This window comes from Camelus ferus, chromosome 34 (assembly GCF_009834535.1).
Source record: "Camelus ferus isolate YT-003-E chromosome 34, BCGSAC_Cfer_1.0, whole genome shotgun sequence".
NCBI lineage: Eukaryota > Metazoa > Chordata > Mammalia > Artiodactyla > Camelidae > Camelus > Camelus ferus.
Window position 1 is genome coordinate 14,980,120 of NC_045729.1, and position 18,510 is coordinate 14,998,629.

Below are 18,510 nucleotides of genomic sequence, written 5' to 3' on the forward strand. Positions count from 1 at the left end.
TGAGCGAACAGCCTGATATGATACTGCTGATTCAAAATCATTCAATTCCAAAGCTAAAGGGCCACCTCGTTACTCTTTTAGAAGTGAGTGTACTTTCCAAATTTCAGCAGAGAGCTTGGCCAGTTGGGAGGTATTTTGCTGGACCAGGGAGCAGAACTCTCATCTCGGCCCTCCACCACGCGCTTATGTAGCTTCCCTGCCCTCAGTTTACCATTTATGAAGGAGGAGTGGAATGCCCATTTGACCTGCCTGAGATGTTGTTCACAGAGGAAATGCAATCGGAGATGTGGAGGCATTTTGATGAGAACGTCTCTATTCAGCCAGTCTTTCCCACGGAGTCATTGACCTCGCCCTTCTCTGTCTCTTGTCAGCGAGGCACAAGGGCCTCACGGCTAAGAATCCAGCTGGGCTGTCGGTGACTAAACACTTACTTTGTCACTTACCAGTTGTGGGGTCTTGGGAGAGTTATTACATCTCTCTGTTGGTTCCGTTTCATCCTATATAAATTGGGGGAATAATAATAAGACTGTTTCTTCGTACCCTTACAGACGTTAAACATGTTAATGTGTATGAGTGCATTGGATAGTCCTGATATATTTGTGAGTGTTAACTAAGATTGTCTTGATTTCCACTCAATTTTTTTCCACTTTTTTTTTGTTTTTGGAGTGGGGAGGTAATTAGGTTTACTTACTTTTTAAACAGAGCTACTGGGGATGGAACCCATGACCTCACGCATGCTAAGTATGCGCCCTACCACTGAGCCATACCTTCCCCGCCTTCCACTCAGCTTTACCGATGACTTTTATCTTCAATATGCTGGGTGACTGATGTCCTCCCGCCTCTCATGTCTACTGTTACCATGACTGTGTTTCAGCAATCCTAGAATTCCAGGTCTTGAATATCCCCCTCATTGCTCTCCTGACCTCTCTTCCCCAAAGCACGCCAGCCTTCACCTGCATGAACAGGTTTGCCTGTGAACATGACTTTTTCTCCCCGGTGCACTTTCCTGCCATGTGATTACCATCTTTTTTGCCCTCTGGCTTCTTAGCAGGTTTGAACAAAATAGGATTCTGTTAATGACCTTCTTGTTACTTTTTCTTTCTTAGAATGACTACCACCACTTCCCCTCCCCCCACCCCTGTCCCCACCGGATTATTCCCTGGAGAAACAGAACGTCTGGTTGATCCTAATGGAAGTGATTCTACGCCTTCTGGCAATTTTAACTCCGAGCTCAGTCCCTATCGAAGCCTCCGTGTGGAGATGGGTGTGAGCGGAAAGAGGATTCAGGTGGGAAGACGGAAGGAGGTGCACACTGGAAGGGCGGGGGGCCAAGGGAAAGGGGAATGATCTTGTTACAGCCCCGCGCGGTCCTGTTGGGGTTCCCGACGCTCGTGAATCATTAGCTTACACCAGGCTGTTCAGGCCGTGGAGCGGAACCAATGGAGGGTGCTGTACACAGGCCTTTCACCTGTGCTGCGGGGAAGTGTTGTACAGAGGCTGCAGCGAGTGCGGCTAAACAATTACTCATTGCTGGCTCCTGTGGTTGTTCTCCTTTTGACCTTGTCTAGCCAGGTGACCTCTGTGGGTTCCCTGCCTCCCTTGCCCCAGTGAGACGGGCTCTAGGACTAGTATTAGCCCGAGTCATCAAGAGTGAGCTATAAAGAGCTGAGCAGTGAGTTTGGCCACAGCCGTGTCTTCAGAAATAGATAATATGGGGGGGGGGTATAGCTCAGTGGTAGAGTGTGTGCTTAGCATGCACAAGGTCCTGGGTTCAATCCCCAGCACCTCCATTTAAAAAAAAAAAAGCAAAAAAACCCCCCAAAAACAAAAAACATAAAAAACAAACCCCAACCAGAAATAAATAATGTGGCAGGAGAAACCAGTTCTCTCTTGCAACTAGTGGGAGCTCCACCCGGAAGACGTCAACTATAGCGTTGATATATTATGAACCAAGGCAGCAGACTAAGGGTCCAACGTCAACCTCAGAGTCACTGAAAGTCAGTAAAAGGATTAGATTTAAGAAAGTTTAACAAAACGAGAGGGTTAAGATTATCACAGGATCATCAGTTTTATATACCATGCAACACACTGCCATAAATTAAGCAGTAATGTAAAACAACACACATTTATTATCTCACAGTATCTATGGGTCAGAAGTGTGTGTCCTCTGTTTAGGGTCTCACAAGACTACAGTCAAGGTGTCTACTGGATTGTGTTCTCATCTGAAGGCTTAACTAGGGAAGGAATCACTTGTAAACTCCCTTAGGCAGAATCCATTTTTCTGTGACTATAGGAGTCATGCTTGCTTGTTTAAGTTCAGGCAGAGAGAGAGGAGAACAGAGAGAAACCTTAATGACGTAGGCACTATACCTTCTGTAACCCATATACATGACATTACCTTCGCTGCACTCCACGCCATAGGTCCCGCCCACACTCAGGGGGTGGAGAACACACAAGGGCATGAACATCAGGAGGCAGGGATAATGAGAACCACTTAAGGTCTGTCAAGTCTGTCCAGCTCTCTGCCCCATAAAGATTATGGAAATTATCCCCACGGACCTTTCAAAAGCAGGAAAAACCCAAATGTTCACCAATGAAGAAATAGATAAACAAAATGTGGCATACACATACAGTAGAATATTATTCAGCTTTGAAAGGAAAGGAAATTATGATTCATGCTACCATGTGGATGGACCTTAAAGACATTATGCTAAATGAAACAAGTCAGACACAAAAGGACAAATACTGTAGGCTTCCTAGAGGAGTCAAATTCATCAAGACAGAAAGTAGGATAGTTGCTTCCAGGAACTGGAAGAGGGAAGGAATTGGGAGTTGTATTAATCAGGTTTTCCAGAGAAATGAAACCAGTAGAATTTGTATATGTAGAGGAAGAGATTTATTATAAGAAACTGACTTATATAATTATGGAGGTTGACAAGTCCAAATCTCTAGGCTTAAGGTGTAGGAGAGTCAATGGTGCAGTTCTGGTCCAAAGGTTGTCTGCTGGAGAATTTTTTTTTTTGGAGGAAATCAGTCTTTTTGTCTACACAGGTCTTCAACTGATTGGACGAGGCCCACTCCCATTGTGGAGAGAAATCTGCCTTACTCTACTGATTAAGATGTGAATCTCATACGAAAACCCCCTTGCAGAAACACTGGAAGAATGTTTCACCAAACATCCAGGCCCGCTGTGAGCCACTCAAGATGACACATAAAATCAACCATCACAGTAGTCACAGGGGTTATTGTTTAACGGATACAGAGTTTCAGTTGAAGAAGATGAAAAAGTTATGGAAATGGATAGTGGTGCCAGTTGCACAACAAGGTGAATGTGCTTAATGCCACTAAACTGTGCACTTAAAAATGGCTAAAATGGTAAAAAAAAATAATTTATGTTACATAAGTTTTACTACAATAAAAAAAAAAAAAAAAGAGGAACCTACTTGTTTCTAACAGGCTTGAAAAGGGAAAGCAAAAAAATGGCCACACTGAGGGGCTAAATCACCCAGAAGACAGTGACAGGTCTCATTTGACATTCTCCATGCTGTGGCTCCTCCATGTGAACTTCTGGTTGGAAGGATGTCAGGAAAAGATTTGAGGATGACGCTGGTGTGGCTGTGCTTTACTCCACACTATGTTTAACGTCTCCTACAAACTGAGTATCCTCTGCCTTGGTGATCTGAAAAGTCTGTCTCTGAATCCTTTGAGAGAGAGTCATATTGCATTTATAATAGCAGCAAGAAGAAGTCACCTATGTCTTTTATCATCTGGTATAATTGAAAGACCAGGGAGCTGAGTTCTTGTCTAGCATCAGATAGAAAAGAGATATTCAGTAAACCACTTAAATCTTGGTGGAAGGGGACTTTAGTTCCACTTTCTCAAAATAAAAGAACTGAGATAGATTTTCCTTAAATGTCTTTGTAGTTTAAAAATCCAGTTGGTGATGTTGTCCTAGTTAAGAATCTCAAGCGTTAACTGTCAGGAGAAATTAGTTTGCAGACTATTGCACAATATCTGGTATGCTAGGGTGGTAGAAAAGAATGGGAATCTCTTAATAGAAGGAGCTTACTTTTAAAGGGCATATAATTTAGTTGGCGAGATGGAAAAATGTTGATGGAAAAATGTTAATTGAATTGAACATCAATGCAGTGCACTGTTAGAGTATACAAAATTAAAAAAAATGATGATGGCAATCCAACTTATAGATTTTGAGAGGATTTTTTAAAGAAAAAAAGGAATTGTTTTTGAAGGGAGTGCAGAATTTGTAGAGCACGCCGCCCCTCCCCCTCCCCCTCCCCAGGCCCTGGACTCCTCCGTGAGCTTCCTGTGAGTGTTGACCCCAAGGACAATGGGTGATCATGCTTTCCTGGGCCTCGTGGGTGAAGGGTGGAGGTGAAGAGCAGAAATCTGAGACATCTAGCTGCATCTTGGGACTTCCCTAAAGAATATAGCTCTTTCTTTCTGATCCTGTGTTTCTTTGGGTATTTTAACTGTAAACTCACACATATCCACCGGAGACACTTCTTCCCAGGACAACCCATAAAAGGTTACTAGGATGTGATGAGCTCACAAGAAACATGTGTCATGCCCATTTCATGAGTGAGTGTACCTGTATGTCTCGTCGTAATCCACTAGAATACTGATGGCATCCAAAATCGCTGTGTCACTGTGGAAAATGATACGGTGTCCTCTTCCCTGTGGTAGCATTTTAGTATCTATTAATTCATCATTCAAATAATTTCCTGAGATTCTATTTATGGGAAAGTCACCATGGTGAATGCTGTAATGTTTCTAGTCTTTCTTCCTCACAATCAAGGGAGGTGAGATGGGGCTTGAGTGATAAAAGTAAGTAACATTGATTCATTACAAGTTGATTTGACTAGAGTGTATTTGCTATGTGCTGAGCTTTCTTCTGTGAACTGTCATAGAATAAACCTTTAAGTGATAGATAAACTTTCTTCAGTTTGGTCTCAGATACTCTGCACAGGAAAAGAGAATAAAAAAAATTTAGGCTGTCAGTATTGGTGATTTTTCCTAATAGTTTCCTAGATATTTTATTTATTTATATTTTTCTCCAATCTTCTTTTATGTATCCCCTTCCTTTTAGTTTTCCCTGTTGTAGTTTGAAACAAATATCAGATATCATGTGATTTTGCCCATAACTACTATAGAAGATACCTTTAAAAATAAGGATTTTTTTAAAAGTATAAACAGCAATGAGACATTTCTTATCTGGTTAGGAGGTTGTGAGAGACAAATAGGTGAGAATTCTACCAATGCATATGTAAAGGATCTTTACTGGGATCCCACCGAAGAGTCTTCGTGCCTCAAGTCAATCATGTATAAAACATATTCTTTGATGGGCAATTCAGCTGTGCTGAGTATTACTACTATTGCTGATGAAAAAAGTCCAAATTAAAAAGGAAAATGTGAGACTTATGAAAGACACAGTATAGAGCTAGTCCGCTACAGTGAAATAAACAAATATGGATATGGACTCAAATAATCTGGGCTAAATGCACACTCTTCCACAAATTTAGCGTGACTTACACTTTTGAATTTCAATTTCCTTATCTGAAGCCTAGGTACAAATTCCTCTCCTCTAATGCTTATGGAAAATACAGTTTTCCCTTTCATAAATTACTTAGTGAAATATCCTGAAACGCTATCCAAATCACCACTTTCCTCCCTCCTGCAATAGACATAACTCAAGAATTTGCGTCAGCCAACTTCCCAGTATGAAGCAAAGCCTCTCCTTCCTCCTACCAATGATTGGGTCATTCTGTTGGACAGCAGGAGCTATTTAAACACTCCAGCAGGAACTCACGCATTTTTACTTTGTAGAAGTCCTTGACCGCTTCACTCGCTCATTCTTGGAATAGATTTGGTAATGACTTTTGAAGACCTCAAGAGCAAGACCATGAAGGATCAACCTGATCAGAAGCCAAATGGAGAAAAAGCTAAAGGTACCAGGGGTGGATAAATGTGTACAAGGGCAGGATTAGCTTAAAAATGTAAACTAATTGGATACAGGATTAGAGGACTAAAACATCCAAGTATAGGAAGACATTAAAGAGCTAATCACATTTACTTAAAAGGAAAACAAGTCAGATATGATGGTGATAACAGAGGTGATGTGATGAATAAACGAACTTGATCTGAATGAGGATGTTGTGGAGAATGATGACTAACTTCTACTGAACGCTGGCAACAGGCTTGCTCTATGATATTCATTTTACATGCATTACATCTCTAAATCTTCACACCTTGAGATTAGGGCTACTGTTACCTCCCTTTCATAGAGGACTGTCTGGGGATCATGAGGATTAACTAAATTATTCAGTTTTATGCAGCTAGTAAGTTGCAGAGCGAGGACTGCTCTCTTAGAATATGGAATAAATATTGACCAGAGGGAAATGTTGATTGAAAGATGTGCTCAGATATTTTCCCCTAAGGCAAGGATTGGGCAATTATTTGCAAGACACAAAACTATCTTCAACTTCTTTTCTGCCAACTTGCCACACACATTCTAGAAGCTTAGTAACTTTCCAATCAGAGGATGAACCATATTCCTTCCTGTCAAAAATTTCTATTTTGTTTGTATCATCTGTTGAGTCCAATAGAAGTGCGTTTGATACATGAGAGCTCTGTGACTATATTTGAGCTTTGATTGATTTGGATCATGACACACTCACACCGGAACTTTTGTGAGTGTGATGTTCCAAATCATGTAGCTACTGATTGGATTCAAGACCTATGTTTGGAGCTTAACATCTGTGTGATCTCAGGCAAGTCACTCAATGTTCAGTTTCCTTATTTGCACATAAAGGATAACATTAGCAGTGCCTTACTTGCTTATCTTACAAGGTGAGGAGTCCAAATCCATTACATGAATGTTTTCCTCTGGAACCAGTAATATCTGTGCTTTTTAAGTGGTGGGACACGTAATCAGATATCCATACATCTGTGAGCTACATTATTTATTCATTTTTGTAATAATGGGGAATTTGTCTCTTGTAACAAGAGGGCTACAGCCGGTATGAGTGTAGGACATGATGTTAATATGAATCAAATGAATACTGAGGTTTCATTCCTGTTTTTCCTTGGTCACTGACTCCAACTTCAAGGTAACTTTAGTGGAATAAAAATTGAACAGAACAAAACTGTGTCTTAGTTCTTTGAGGCTATCTCAGGCGATTAACTGACCAGAGGTTTTATTTGCTTGGTGTCTGACATCAATTTGTGGTACATTACTTATAACTGTGTGTGTTGCTGAACGCGAGTTCATGTGCCCTGTGCACAGTGAGGCCAAATAAACCGAAACATTGGAGTGTGGAGCACAGAAAGGTTTATTGCAGGGCTGAGCGAGGGGGACAGGTGGCTCACGCCCAAGAAAACCTGAACTCCTCTAAGGATTTCAGCAAAGCATATTTAAAGGCCAGGTGAGGGAGGGGGTGGCAGATACATGATCAGCTTGTGCACAATTCTCTGATTGGTTGATGCTGAGGGAACAGGGTGGTCAACATCAGCAATCCCAAGATGCCAGAAGGTCTGGGGGCCATGTGCTCACAATCTTCAAGTAGTTAATTTCTTCCCTTTGGTGGTGGTTTTTAGCATCTGAAAAACTCGGGAAATATGCATGAGATGCTATTTTCTGGGTCCTTCAGAGAGGAGCTACAGCAGAGGATATGGGGGAGGGGTCTGTCCCAGGAAGGCCCCCCAGGGTCCTGCTATGGTTGTGTGTCTGTGTTAAAAAACATCAGCCTCTCTGTCCTGTAGAGGAAGTTAATCCAACCAAGCTGGACTGAGGAGACTCATTGTGGGGAGAGAGGACAAAGCAGAAGCTTTAGAATCAGAAATTTAGAATCAAATATATGGTATGGAATCCTGGCTCCTGAATTTCGTCAGTTGTGTGACCACGGGTAAATTGCTTGACTTCTTTAACCATCCATATGTCTCATCTGTAAATGTGGGTAATGAATTACTTGCAGAGCCATTGGGAGGACTAGAGGCAACTACTGCAAAACGCCAGGTACAGACAGGGTCCAAAGAATTGTTTGATCGCTTGCCCCCATCATTTTTGTCTTTCTGATTCTATCCCTGTCACTCTAGGTATTCATTATCTTTCCTCTCGGAGGTGGCGCCCTGTGGCTTTGACTCTGGGGACCCTGTGCCTGGGGTTACTGGTGACCGTTATAATGCTGATAATACAACGTAAGTGCTGAAGCAGGGAAAAGACGGAGGAACAAATGAGAGCGTGTACACGTTTTATAAGCTTGTTGCATAGCAACTGTAAACAGTCCTGATTTCGATACATTGTAGGCAAACTGTTTTTAGAGTGAGTGGAAGATGAATGGGTGTATTTTGCTCTTCCCTCAGAGAGATTGAGACGTGCATGGGGTGAAGATTATGAATAGTAGGTTTTTGTTTGGTTTTGTTTTCATAACTTCCTGGAGAGAGCCTGTTTGCCTTCCAGAATAATGAGGAAGAAAATAATTTGAAGTTACTAGTCCCTAAGATCATCTGAGGGACCCCAAAGTAAAAGAAACTTCATTTAATGTTGAGTGTTAATAGAGATGATTAAGTCCCAATTTAAAGTTAAGAAGCCAGAAGCGCAGCCTTCATAAATAAAAGAAAACATTCTTTAAACTTATAATATGGCCAATTTAGGAAGGAGGAGATGTTAAGAGGATAAGAAATGGAAAGAAAATGGTGCCAGTCATCCATCTAACCCACCTATGTATTTAGGTGGTAGATCTGAGTTATGTAGGCTTCTAGAGTCCAGGTTATTAAGGTCTTTGATTTGTTTCTCAATTTAGGGTCGCAAACTACATACTTTTTTCAATCTATGAACACTTTCAATCTGTAAAGCCCTTTCTAATGATTGGGAGGAGAGCCCTTGACTCAGTGGTGGTGATTTAGAAGACTCTTCTGAGGCTCTGACCCCTTTGCAACAGGGTCAAATCTGGCTTTCATGTCAGGGGATCTACTATGCACTGAACCATCAAACTTCCAGAACCGAGACACTGGACCCTTACCATTTGTTGCCTGCTTGATTTCACAACCTTCCTTCCATGTCCACACTTCCTAAAAATAAATCCAAAAATAACAAACTAAAACTCAAAAAATGTTTTCAGACTCTTGTGACACAGTAGCTTAAAATATTCCGGTGGGAGGGTTTCTCAAAAATGGGGTAAGTGTCACAGTTTTTGAGTAAAATTAGGAAGTCTGGAAGTATAGAGAGATGAAAGCAGAATTAAGGCACAAATAAGGTAAATCATTAGTGACAACGCCTACGAATAGTCACTGAGTCTGGCTGGGGTCTCCCTTAGATTGTCTGTATTGTATTTACGCTACTGGATATAAAATTTTTCTTGTGACTCCTTTTAACTTGTGTGTGACCATCAATAGCAAGGAAAATCCTTTTTTCCCCTAAATCACAAGTATCTGTGATTGTTTCCAATGTTAAAAAAATATTTCAGGAATATCAAAGAACTTCCAAATCCTTAATTTCTAAGCCAATTTGGGTCATTTTGCAGTAGTTTATTGCCAAAGAAGATGGTTTGATTTGATTCTTTGATTTCCTCAAACTCCAGTGGAGGCACTTTTGTTGGGGATTGGAAATGGAGTCTTAATTCAGTTATGGCTTAGTATCCCAGGTGTCTGATCTCCTAAAGCAACAGCAAGCAAACCTTACTCACCAGGAAGATATCCTGGAGGGACAGATTTCAGCCCAGCGCCAGGCAGAAAAATTCTCCGAGGAGTCACAGAAGGAGCTCAGAGAAATGGTAGAAATCCTTGCCCATAAGCTGGATGAAAAATCCAAGAAACTAACGGAACTTCAACAACGGAAAATGAATCTCCAAGAAGCTCTAAAACAGGCAGCAAACTTTTCAGGTATGAGGGAGGGAGGGGTAGAGAGAGGTGGTGGAAGCTTCTTGGTAAATCTTAACCTTTTTTTGGAAATGTCTCTAAACACAAAATTGGCAGAATCATACATGTACCATTGTCCATTCATCATATTTTACACTGAAATCCTTTTTTCGTCATCCTCACCCTACCCTATGCCAAATTCTTGAGATAATCTGATTCAATTAACCGCACGTATTGGTGGATTTAAATGTTCCTTCCTCACAAGAGCCTCCTCTTTTTAATATTCTAGCTTTGAGATTTTTTTTCTGGAAGAACCCTCCCATCCTTACCCTTTGCACAGATTCTCATCTTTTTCCATTCCAGTGTGTCTTAATCATTGATTTCTTTTCCTAAGGGGTCTCCCGTGTTCCAGGGACCCCTTTCCTCTTCATTGGCTTTATTCTGTGGCACTGTTTCTTAAAGCGTACTGCATCAATTTAACTTGAATGAATAAAAGTAGGCTAAGCTTGTAAGTGTTGAGTAGATGCTTCAAATCAGACGAAAATCTGAGGGGCCCAGGAAGTTAGTGTCTATGAGTTGATTTTAGGTGATGAAATGAACTCAGACTCTAGGAGGCAGGTAGAAATCGTCACAGCTGTAACAAGTAAACGATGATGTGAACTCTGATATTATTACAGAAGTAATTTGTATTATTTAGTTCTCTACAGTCCATAATTACAGCAGATATGTGCTTTCAGTCATGGGGAGAGTTAAATGTATGAGATGGAGTTACGTTCAAAGGTACAGGTACATTGCAAGAGCGCCGTATTCTTGGCATTGGAACTGACCGCCAATCATAAACAGAGATTTCTCCAGCTTCCTGCTTGCACAATTCACTTGATCTCAACCATGTGGTTTCTTTAAATAAAGATTATATAATAATCGTTTCTAGATAGCCACCTTTTATTTACTAGGTGAAAAAATTGAAACCCAGATAAGTTAAATGGTAATAAAGCAATAAATAGTTTTGTATAGTTTTGCCTTTATAAATCCCTCTAATGGGTACAAGGTTATTTAAATTTCCAAAGTTAGCTGAAATTTTTAGGCAAATTAATTTTTAGCAAGCGTCAACTATGTATTGAATCTCTTGAAGGCAAGAGCTACTGAGGAAATAAAATAATACATCGCCTCAAAGAAGGCTTAAAAGAAGGAGGCTAACATATCAAGGCTAGGAGTGTTTATATAAGCAGACATAGGTACATACCAGCCATTGGCTTATTTCACAGGTGCGGCTGTAAAATGATTTTGTTTTTATCAGGCACATGGGATTAAATCTACATCATGGCTGTTTCAGAACCATCTCCCAGAGATGCCAAGTATGAACAACTAATCAAAAATAATAGGCAATATGTCTTGCTGGCAGATATGCCAAGTAACGTGTTCCATTCCTGGACGGTGTCAGATCAAGGCTAGTTAGTAGAGATGCCAAAAAAAAGTACCCCCTTTTATCAAGCATTTTCTCAAAAATCATTAATAATAAAATATCATATGAAAACATATGCCAGTTTTCTCAACTTTGAGACGAGTTTTATCTTTCTCTCTAACTAGTCCGTGGTCCTCAGTGTAAACATAAAGAAGGAGAGATGCTGAGAAATCACCATACATGGTTTGCTTGAGGTCGTCCAGCTGGAAAGATGCGAGATCTTCACAGTAACAGGCTTGACATTTGAACACTGGAATTAGTGGTGGTTCTCAACATTCCACGTACAAAATTATCATCCACGTAGCTTGTTAAAAGTGGCGAGTTCCACATTTACCCTCAAACCCTGTATCAGAATGTCTTGAGGGGCACCGAGAAATATTTCCTCAATTAATTCAAACTCCATCAGGAGTTTGAGAGGTAGAGTGATACAGTGATTAAACACACAGATGCTCCAGTTAGACTGCCCGTGTTCAAATTCCCATTTTCTCCATTTTTCAAATGAAGAAAATGAATGAAGCCTATCTCCTACAGACTATTGTTGTGAGGATTAAATAAGCTAATACACAAAAATTACTGTTAACCATTTTGGGCACGTAGCGGTTTTTGTGCTTGGTTACATTAAAAAAAAAAATTAAAAGAAACAGAGGTGGTCTGAATACCACATTTTGAGATTTGTCTTTTTTGCTTTTTATGGCTTGGAAAAACTGCACAGACTTTTCTTTCCTTATACATTCTTAACCAATACATTCTTTCCTTTGACGTAATAGGACGGCACTTGGCAAATGAAGAAGTAAGAAGCTTGTGTTCATTGCTTTCAAGCTGGCCTCGTGTATGCCTTTCCTCATTTACTTTCTCCTTTCAGAGTTCAGTGCCCTTCTACTCTGTCCTCTCTGATAAACCCATTCTTAGGAAATTATCTAATGCCTTTATGCCACAATGAAAATTGAAATTAAAACATTGCCTTTCTCAAGGATTTGGATTTTTCATTTTTGGTCGCAGCATAGAACCAAAGAGCTTTGTTCCCCACAAAAGAGATTCCACGTGCTAGTAACACACGGAAGACATGACGATGAGAGCGAGGAGGAGGAGGACGATTTCGGGGCTGTTTAAAATACCTGTAAACACACAGACTTTGCCATATTTTGCCTATCGACTAAGCCCTGAGTTGAGATTTTTGGGCTCCCCGAGAATTTTTCTGCTGAAAACGTCTCCCTATTCTCTGAAATCCTATTGAAATTGAGGTGCTCTCTTTGCATCAATATACTGTTCTCCCTAGAACAGCTCTGTCCAAAAGAAATACAGTGTGTGTTTCACATGCACCATTAAATTTTCTAGTAACTACATTAAAAAATGAAAAAGAAACATGAAATTATGTTTAGTGACGTATTTTCTTTAACCCAATATCTTGAAACATTATTTCAACACTAATCAATATAAATGTTATTAATGGCATATTTTATATTCTTTTTTCATACTAAGTTTTCAAAATCAGGTGTGTATTTTACACTTAATAGCACATCTTAATGGAGACTAGCCACAATTTAAGTACTCAAGAGTCACACATGGGTACATGTCCAGAATCAGGAGACACAGTATTTAAGCCTAAATCCATCATTTAAAGATCTGAAGTTCTGAAATATATAAGCATATCTTTGGTAGCAGAATAGCTATTAAATATTACCCCCCAACTCTCACTTCCATAATTCCAAATATAACTTAAAAAAAATAGATCGGATTCTAAAATTGTATCCCAGCTCAAGCCCTGCTTTTTAACAGCTTTGCTTTTTAATTTAGTTTTCTAAAATCAGAATGCTTCATTTGTTTTTTCTTCAAAAAAAAAAAGTGTTTTTTTTGGGTCTAATGCTAATTAAGAGGTGGTGTGCAGGTGAGCGTCCTGAGAGATGGACTGATTTAAGAATTGTAGAAATATTTTTACTCCGGCATAACTCACTGATTAGGTATACTACACTTCGTAGGTCCTTGTCCCCAGCACTGGCTCTGGCACGAAGAAAACTGTTACCGATTTTCCTCTGGCCCATTTAATTGGGAAAAAAGTCAGGAGAACTGCTTGTCTTTGGATGCCCGGTTGCTGAAGATTAATAACACAGGTGATCTGGTGAGTTTTTATGGATGTGTGTTGGGCTGGAATATTGGCTGACAGGGAAATAAATCAGGTTTAGGCCCTAGGTGAAGGAGCACTTCTTTGAGAATCAGAATACGTACCTGGTTTCAGGCCTAGTCTGGCCACTGGTTACAGCATGACCTTGGATGGAGAAGCTATGGGCTATCTCTAGGCTCCAGTGGACATTTCTATAAAAACCATCAAGAGAATGTCAAAGATCTCTTCGGGTCCTTCCGTTTTGTGAATCTAATCTAGAAAGTCCACGTCGACGCTGTCATCAACTCAGAAACGTTACTCCCTACAGGAATTCATCCAGCAAGCAACCGCCCATTCCAGTTTCCCGTTCTGGATAGGGCTGTCACTGAGGAAACCCAGCAACTCGTGGTTCTGGGAGGACGGCTCTCCTCTGATGCCCCACTTGTAAGTTTCCTATTCTCTGTTGAACCCACGAGTGAAGTCGCTGCCGCATTCCACACACTGTCCTCTTCCTGTTGGAGAGAAGCTCAGGGAATTTCTGAGTCTCCTTCTCCAGTTCTCTCACACAGGGACTTGCCCATTTACCCATCCAGGCCTTCTGAGTTCTCCTGCTCACTTTTATTACTAATTAGAAGCTTTAAGACAAGGCTAAGTGCCTGACACAAGGTGGAAGGAAATCTAATTTTTTTTTTTTTCTCCTCGCCTGCAGGTTTAGAATCCAGGGAGCTTTTTCCCAGATGTATCCTTCAGGCACCTGTGCATATATACAAAGGGGAACTGTTTTTGCTGAAAACTGCATATTAACTGCATTCAGCATATGTCAGAAGAAGGCGAATCTATTGAGAGCACAGTGAGTTTGAAGGCTCTGGAAGAAAAGGAGAGAAGAACTTTGAATTTCCTTCTGGAATTTAAGCTACACTTCGTCACTTAAGTGCAAACCAGGGGAGCCCTGAGAACTGTTGTTACTAGCTGAGGAACTGCTTAGCAGAGACTGGGGATCCGGCTGCTTGACACCTTGATGTAAAAAGTTTTCTTTCTATTTCTTTCTATGTTAGTTCACGTATCTCGTCCCGAGGCTCCCTGCCAGCCTACACTGAAGTCCATTTTCATGTTTCTGTTGTTGTTTCTAAGAACTTGTTGCTTCACTCAAGGTCACAAAAATTTTCTCCTATGTTTTCCCCTAGACATTTTGTAGTTTCAGATTTTATAGAGAAATCTATAATTTATTTTGGGTTATTTTGTAAGTCATGTATGGGTGTATGGAAGTTTTTATTTTTTATTTTTTCTGCCTATGGACGTTTAATTGTTTCCACAACATTTACTGAAAAGTCTATTCTTTTTTCACTACATTGTCTTTGCACTTTCGTCAACAATTGTCCATACATGGGTGGTTCCGTCTCTGGACCCTCTATTCAGTTTTCCTTTGATCTATTCGTGTATATGTGTTGTTAAAACACCATCATGCTATTTTTGGGTTCTGTCGTTTTATAATAGATCTTGAAATCACATAGTGGTAGTTCTTCAATGTTGTTCTTTTTCAGAGTTATTTTACTTAATCTATGTCTTTGTATTTCCATCTTGATTTTTGAATTTGCTTGTCAATTTCTAAAAAAAAACCTTTTGAAACTTTGAATGTGATTGCACTGAATCTATAGATAAACTGGGGGAAAACTGAATTCCTAAAAATACCGATTTGTTCAACTTATGAACAAGGTATACATCTCCATTACTTTGATGTTTCTTATTTTCTTTAAACAATGTTTCATAATTTTCACTGCAGAGATGTTTCACATGTTTTGTTAGATTATCATCATATATTTCACATTTTCATGCTACTGTAGACAAATGTAAACATTTGTAATTTTTATTTCCAAAGTCATTTGCTAGTTTATACAATTATAATAAATTTTTTTATATCAACCTTACATCCTGAAACCTTGATAAACTCACTTATTTCTTCTAGTAATTTTTATTTTGTGTGTGTGTGGATTTCACTGGACTTTCTACATACTTAACCGTGTCGTCTACAAATAAAATTTTTTTTCCTTCCTGGACGTTTAAATTTCTTTTCCTTGCCTGACTTCATAGACTAGAACCTCCAGTACAACGTTGAATAAAAGTGGTGCAGGTGCATATCCTTACTTTGTTCTTGCTGGGAAATAAGCCATTCAGTGTTACACCATCAAGTATGGTGTAAACTGTATCTTTTTCATGGACGATCTTTATCAGTGTGAGAAATTCCCCTTTTATTCCTAGAATACTGAGAGGTCTTATCAGGAACAGGTATTGATTTGTCTAAAAGTTTCTATACCTATTGAGATGGTCATTTAGTTTTTCTCTTTTTGTGTGTTTTTAACATGGTGAATTACATTGAATAATTACAGAAGGCTAAGCCAACTTTGGGTTCTTGGGACGTATTATCATTTAATATATGATTAAATCCAGTGCACTTAGACCTGCTAAATTTAGCTTAGGGTTTTTGCAACTATGTTTAGGAAGGATACTGGGAGGCAGTTTGCTATTCATGTAATAGCTTTCTCTGGGTTAGTTTTCAGAGCAGTATTCCTTTATGGCAACCTTCTGGGCAACCTTCTGGAAGATTTTGGGTAGAACTGGTACTGTTTGTTCATTAAATGTTTGAAACAATTTGCCACTGATGTCGTCAGGGCATGGGATTTTTCTTTGTTTTACAAGATTTTTAATGATTTTTACTGTTAAAGAGTCAGTGTCTTAACAGATGCAGTGCCAGTCAGATGACTTATTCTTGAATGAGATTTGGTAGTTGGTGTCTTTTGAGGAATTTGTCCATTTCATCTACGTTGTTTAACTTTTTTGCCCTAACATTTTTCTTCATATTTTCTTATTCTCTTAATATCTCCGGAGTCTGTAGTGATGCTGTTTCTCTCATTCCTGACGTTGTTACTTGGTGTCTTCTCCTTTTTTAAAAAAATCAGTTTGGCTATAAGTTTAAAAGAACAATTTCATTTTTCTTCTGAGGAAGGTTTTTGCTTCATTGAATGCACTTTTTTTTGTAAAAAGTCAAGTCTATTACTTTTTTATTTTCTGTTATTAATCTCCCTTGCAATTGATACTGTTTCTTTCCTCTACTTATGTTTTAATTTGCTCTTTTTTTCTAGTTTCTATAGATAGAAGCTAGTTTGTTGAGTTTTTTTTTTTCAAATATAGCCATATAGTGCTATGAATTTCCCTTTAAGCACTTCTTTAGTGATTTGGAACGAATTCTAATATGCTGTGTTTTTTTATTCACTCAGTTCAAAACACTTTCTAATTTTCTTTTTAATTTCGTTTTTTGATCCATTGGTTATTGAGAAGTGTGTTATTTGGTTTCCAAATCTTTGGGGATTTCCCAGAGATCACTATGCTATAGGTTTCCAATTTAATTCCACTGTGGGTAGAAAACACACTTTTATGACTTGAGTCTCTTAAATTTATTGAGACCCGTTGGTGATATTTTTATTTTTCTGAAGGACTTCCTTTATCATTTTCTGCAGTGAAGAGCTGCTTGTAAGGAAATTTCTCTGCTTTTGCATCTAGTTTGGAAATTTTAAGTTACTGAGCTATTAATCTGTTTTTTCCCCTCCTCGCCAGAATATCCCCCCCACCCCCAAACACACACACACACAACACACACTGCTCAGGGACTCCAACTGCATGTATACTGGGCTGCCAGAAGTTACCCCACAGCGCCTTAACGCTTCTTCCTTTCCTGTTTTCTTCCATTCTTACCTCCCTCCCTTTCCTGGTCCCTTCCTTTTCTTTTAAAATGATCTTGTCTGAGTGTTTCATTTTTGATAGTTCCCGTTGTTATATCGCCAAGTCCATTCATCTCTTCCACCGAGTGTCTGCCATTAATATCATATGGTATATGTTTCATCTCACACTTTGTGGTTCTCACCTCTAGGAGTATGCCTAAAAAAACACTTCCATGTCTCCATGGAGCTTTTTACACAGATGAAAATATGAAGAAGGTAGTAACTGTGTTAGTGTCTCTGCCTCCTGATTCTATTGTCTGAGTTGTTTTCTGTGATTTTATTTCTGATTAGAGTAGAGTTGAGCCTTGAGCAAGGCGGGGGTTAGGGGCACAAGCCCCCCAGGCAGGCGAACATCCGTGTATAACTTTCTATCAGCCCTCTGTATCCTTGGCTCCAACCATGGATGGCGTGGTACTATAGTACAGATATAGTGGAAAAAATCCGTGTATGAGTGGATTTAGGCATTTCAAACTCATGCTGTTCAGGGATCTACTGTATAATTGACTGACGATATTATATTAAGTCAATGCTAGATAATTTATGTTCCTATAAATATTCCAGAGTTTGATTGTGAGAGATATTTAAGTTACAAGGAAACCACGTGATGTTCCTGGGTATTGCATTTATGATTATCCGGCAGTACCAAAGAAGTTCTCAGTCTGGGGTTAGCTAGTCTCCATTATGAAGGAAATATTTTCTGAGTATTCTGCCCAAAATACTCCATAATAAACGATGATTTTTTTCCCCCAGTCTTGCTGTTGGGAAAAGGCACTGTTCCCTGCCGTGTGATCTTGGGTGGTACTTCCTGTATTCATTTTTGGCGGCTCTGTCTCCAGTCCCTCTGGTGATGCCCCCACGCACACGCTCTGATCTGTAGCTGGTCCTCTGCGGATCTCTGGCTTCTCTCTCTGTGAAGCTCTCCTCCCTCTTGTCCTTTCCTCTGAGATCTTGCTGCCTTTGTCTTTCTCATTTCGGGAGTTTCCCACTTACGTCCTCAGTTCCCCTTATGCATGTGTGGCCCGTGAACTCTGTAAACACGGCGAGCTGGGGCAACCATGGCGCTCACCTTGTCTGTTTCCATCTCTTGGGCATCCTTGTCCTCTGTTGTTTGTTACCCAGTGTTTTGAAAACTGCTTTATGTATATCGTCTGTTTCTGTTTGTTGGTTTGTATCAGGTAGGAAGGTAAACCCAGTCCTTGCTCCTCCCTCCTGGCTTTAAGCAAACGTCCAAGAGAAGGATTCTGTAATTAGGTACTTTAGTTTCTCTTTCTGTTGGAGCTCCTGATTCCTCAGAACAGAAACAC

General features: G+C 39.8%; 1 protein-coding gene and 1 non-coding gene across 2 annotated transcripts; both read left to right on the forward strand.

Moving 5' to 3' along the window:
• The first annotated feature begins 1,718 nt into the window (after positions 1–1,718).
• TRNAA-AGC lies at positions 1,719–1,790 on the forward strand. Its single transcript has one exon. It is a non-coding gene; the product is annotated as a tRNA-Ala (tRNA).
• Positions 1,791–5,811: 4,021 nt separating this feature from the next.
• Positions 5,812–15,491, forward strand: OLR1 (oxidized low density lipoprotein receptor 1). Its single transcript, XM_006192135.3, has 6 exons — positions 5,812–5,966; positions 8,113–8,214; positions 9,652–9,897; positions 13,312–13,451; positions 13,762–13,877; positions 14,143–15,491. Exons 1-6 carry the CDS (start codon positions 5,891–5,893, stop codon positions 14,285–14,287), a joined length of 825 nt encoding a protein of 274 aa, XP_006192197.1. The 5' UTR covers positions 5,812–5,890; the 3' UTR covers positions 14,288–15,491.
• The last annotated feature ends 3,019 nt before the right edge of the window (positions 15,492–18,510 follow it).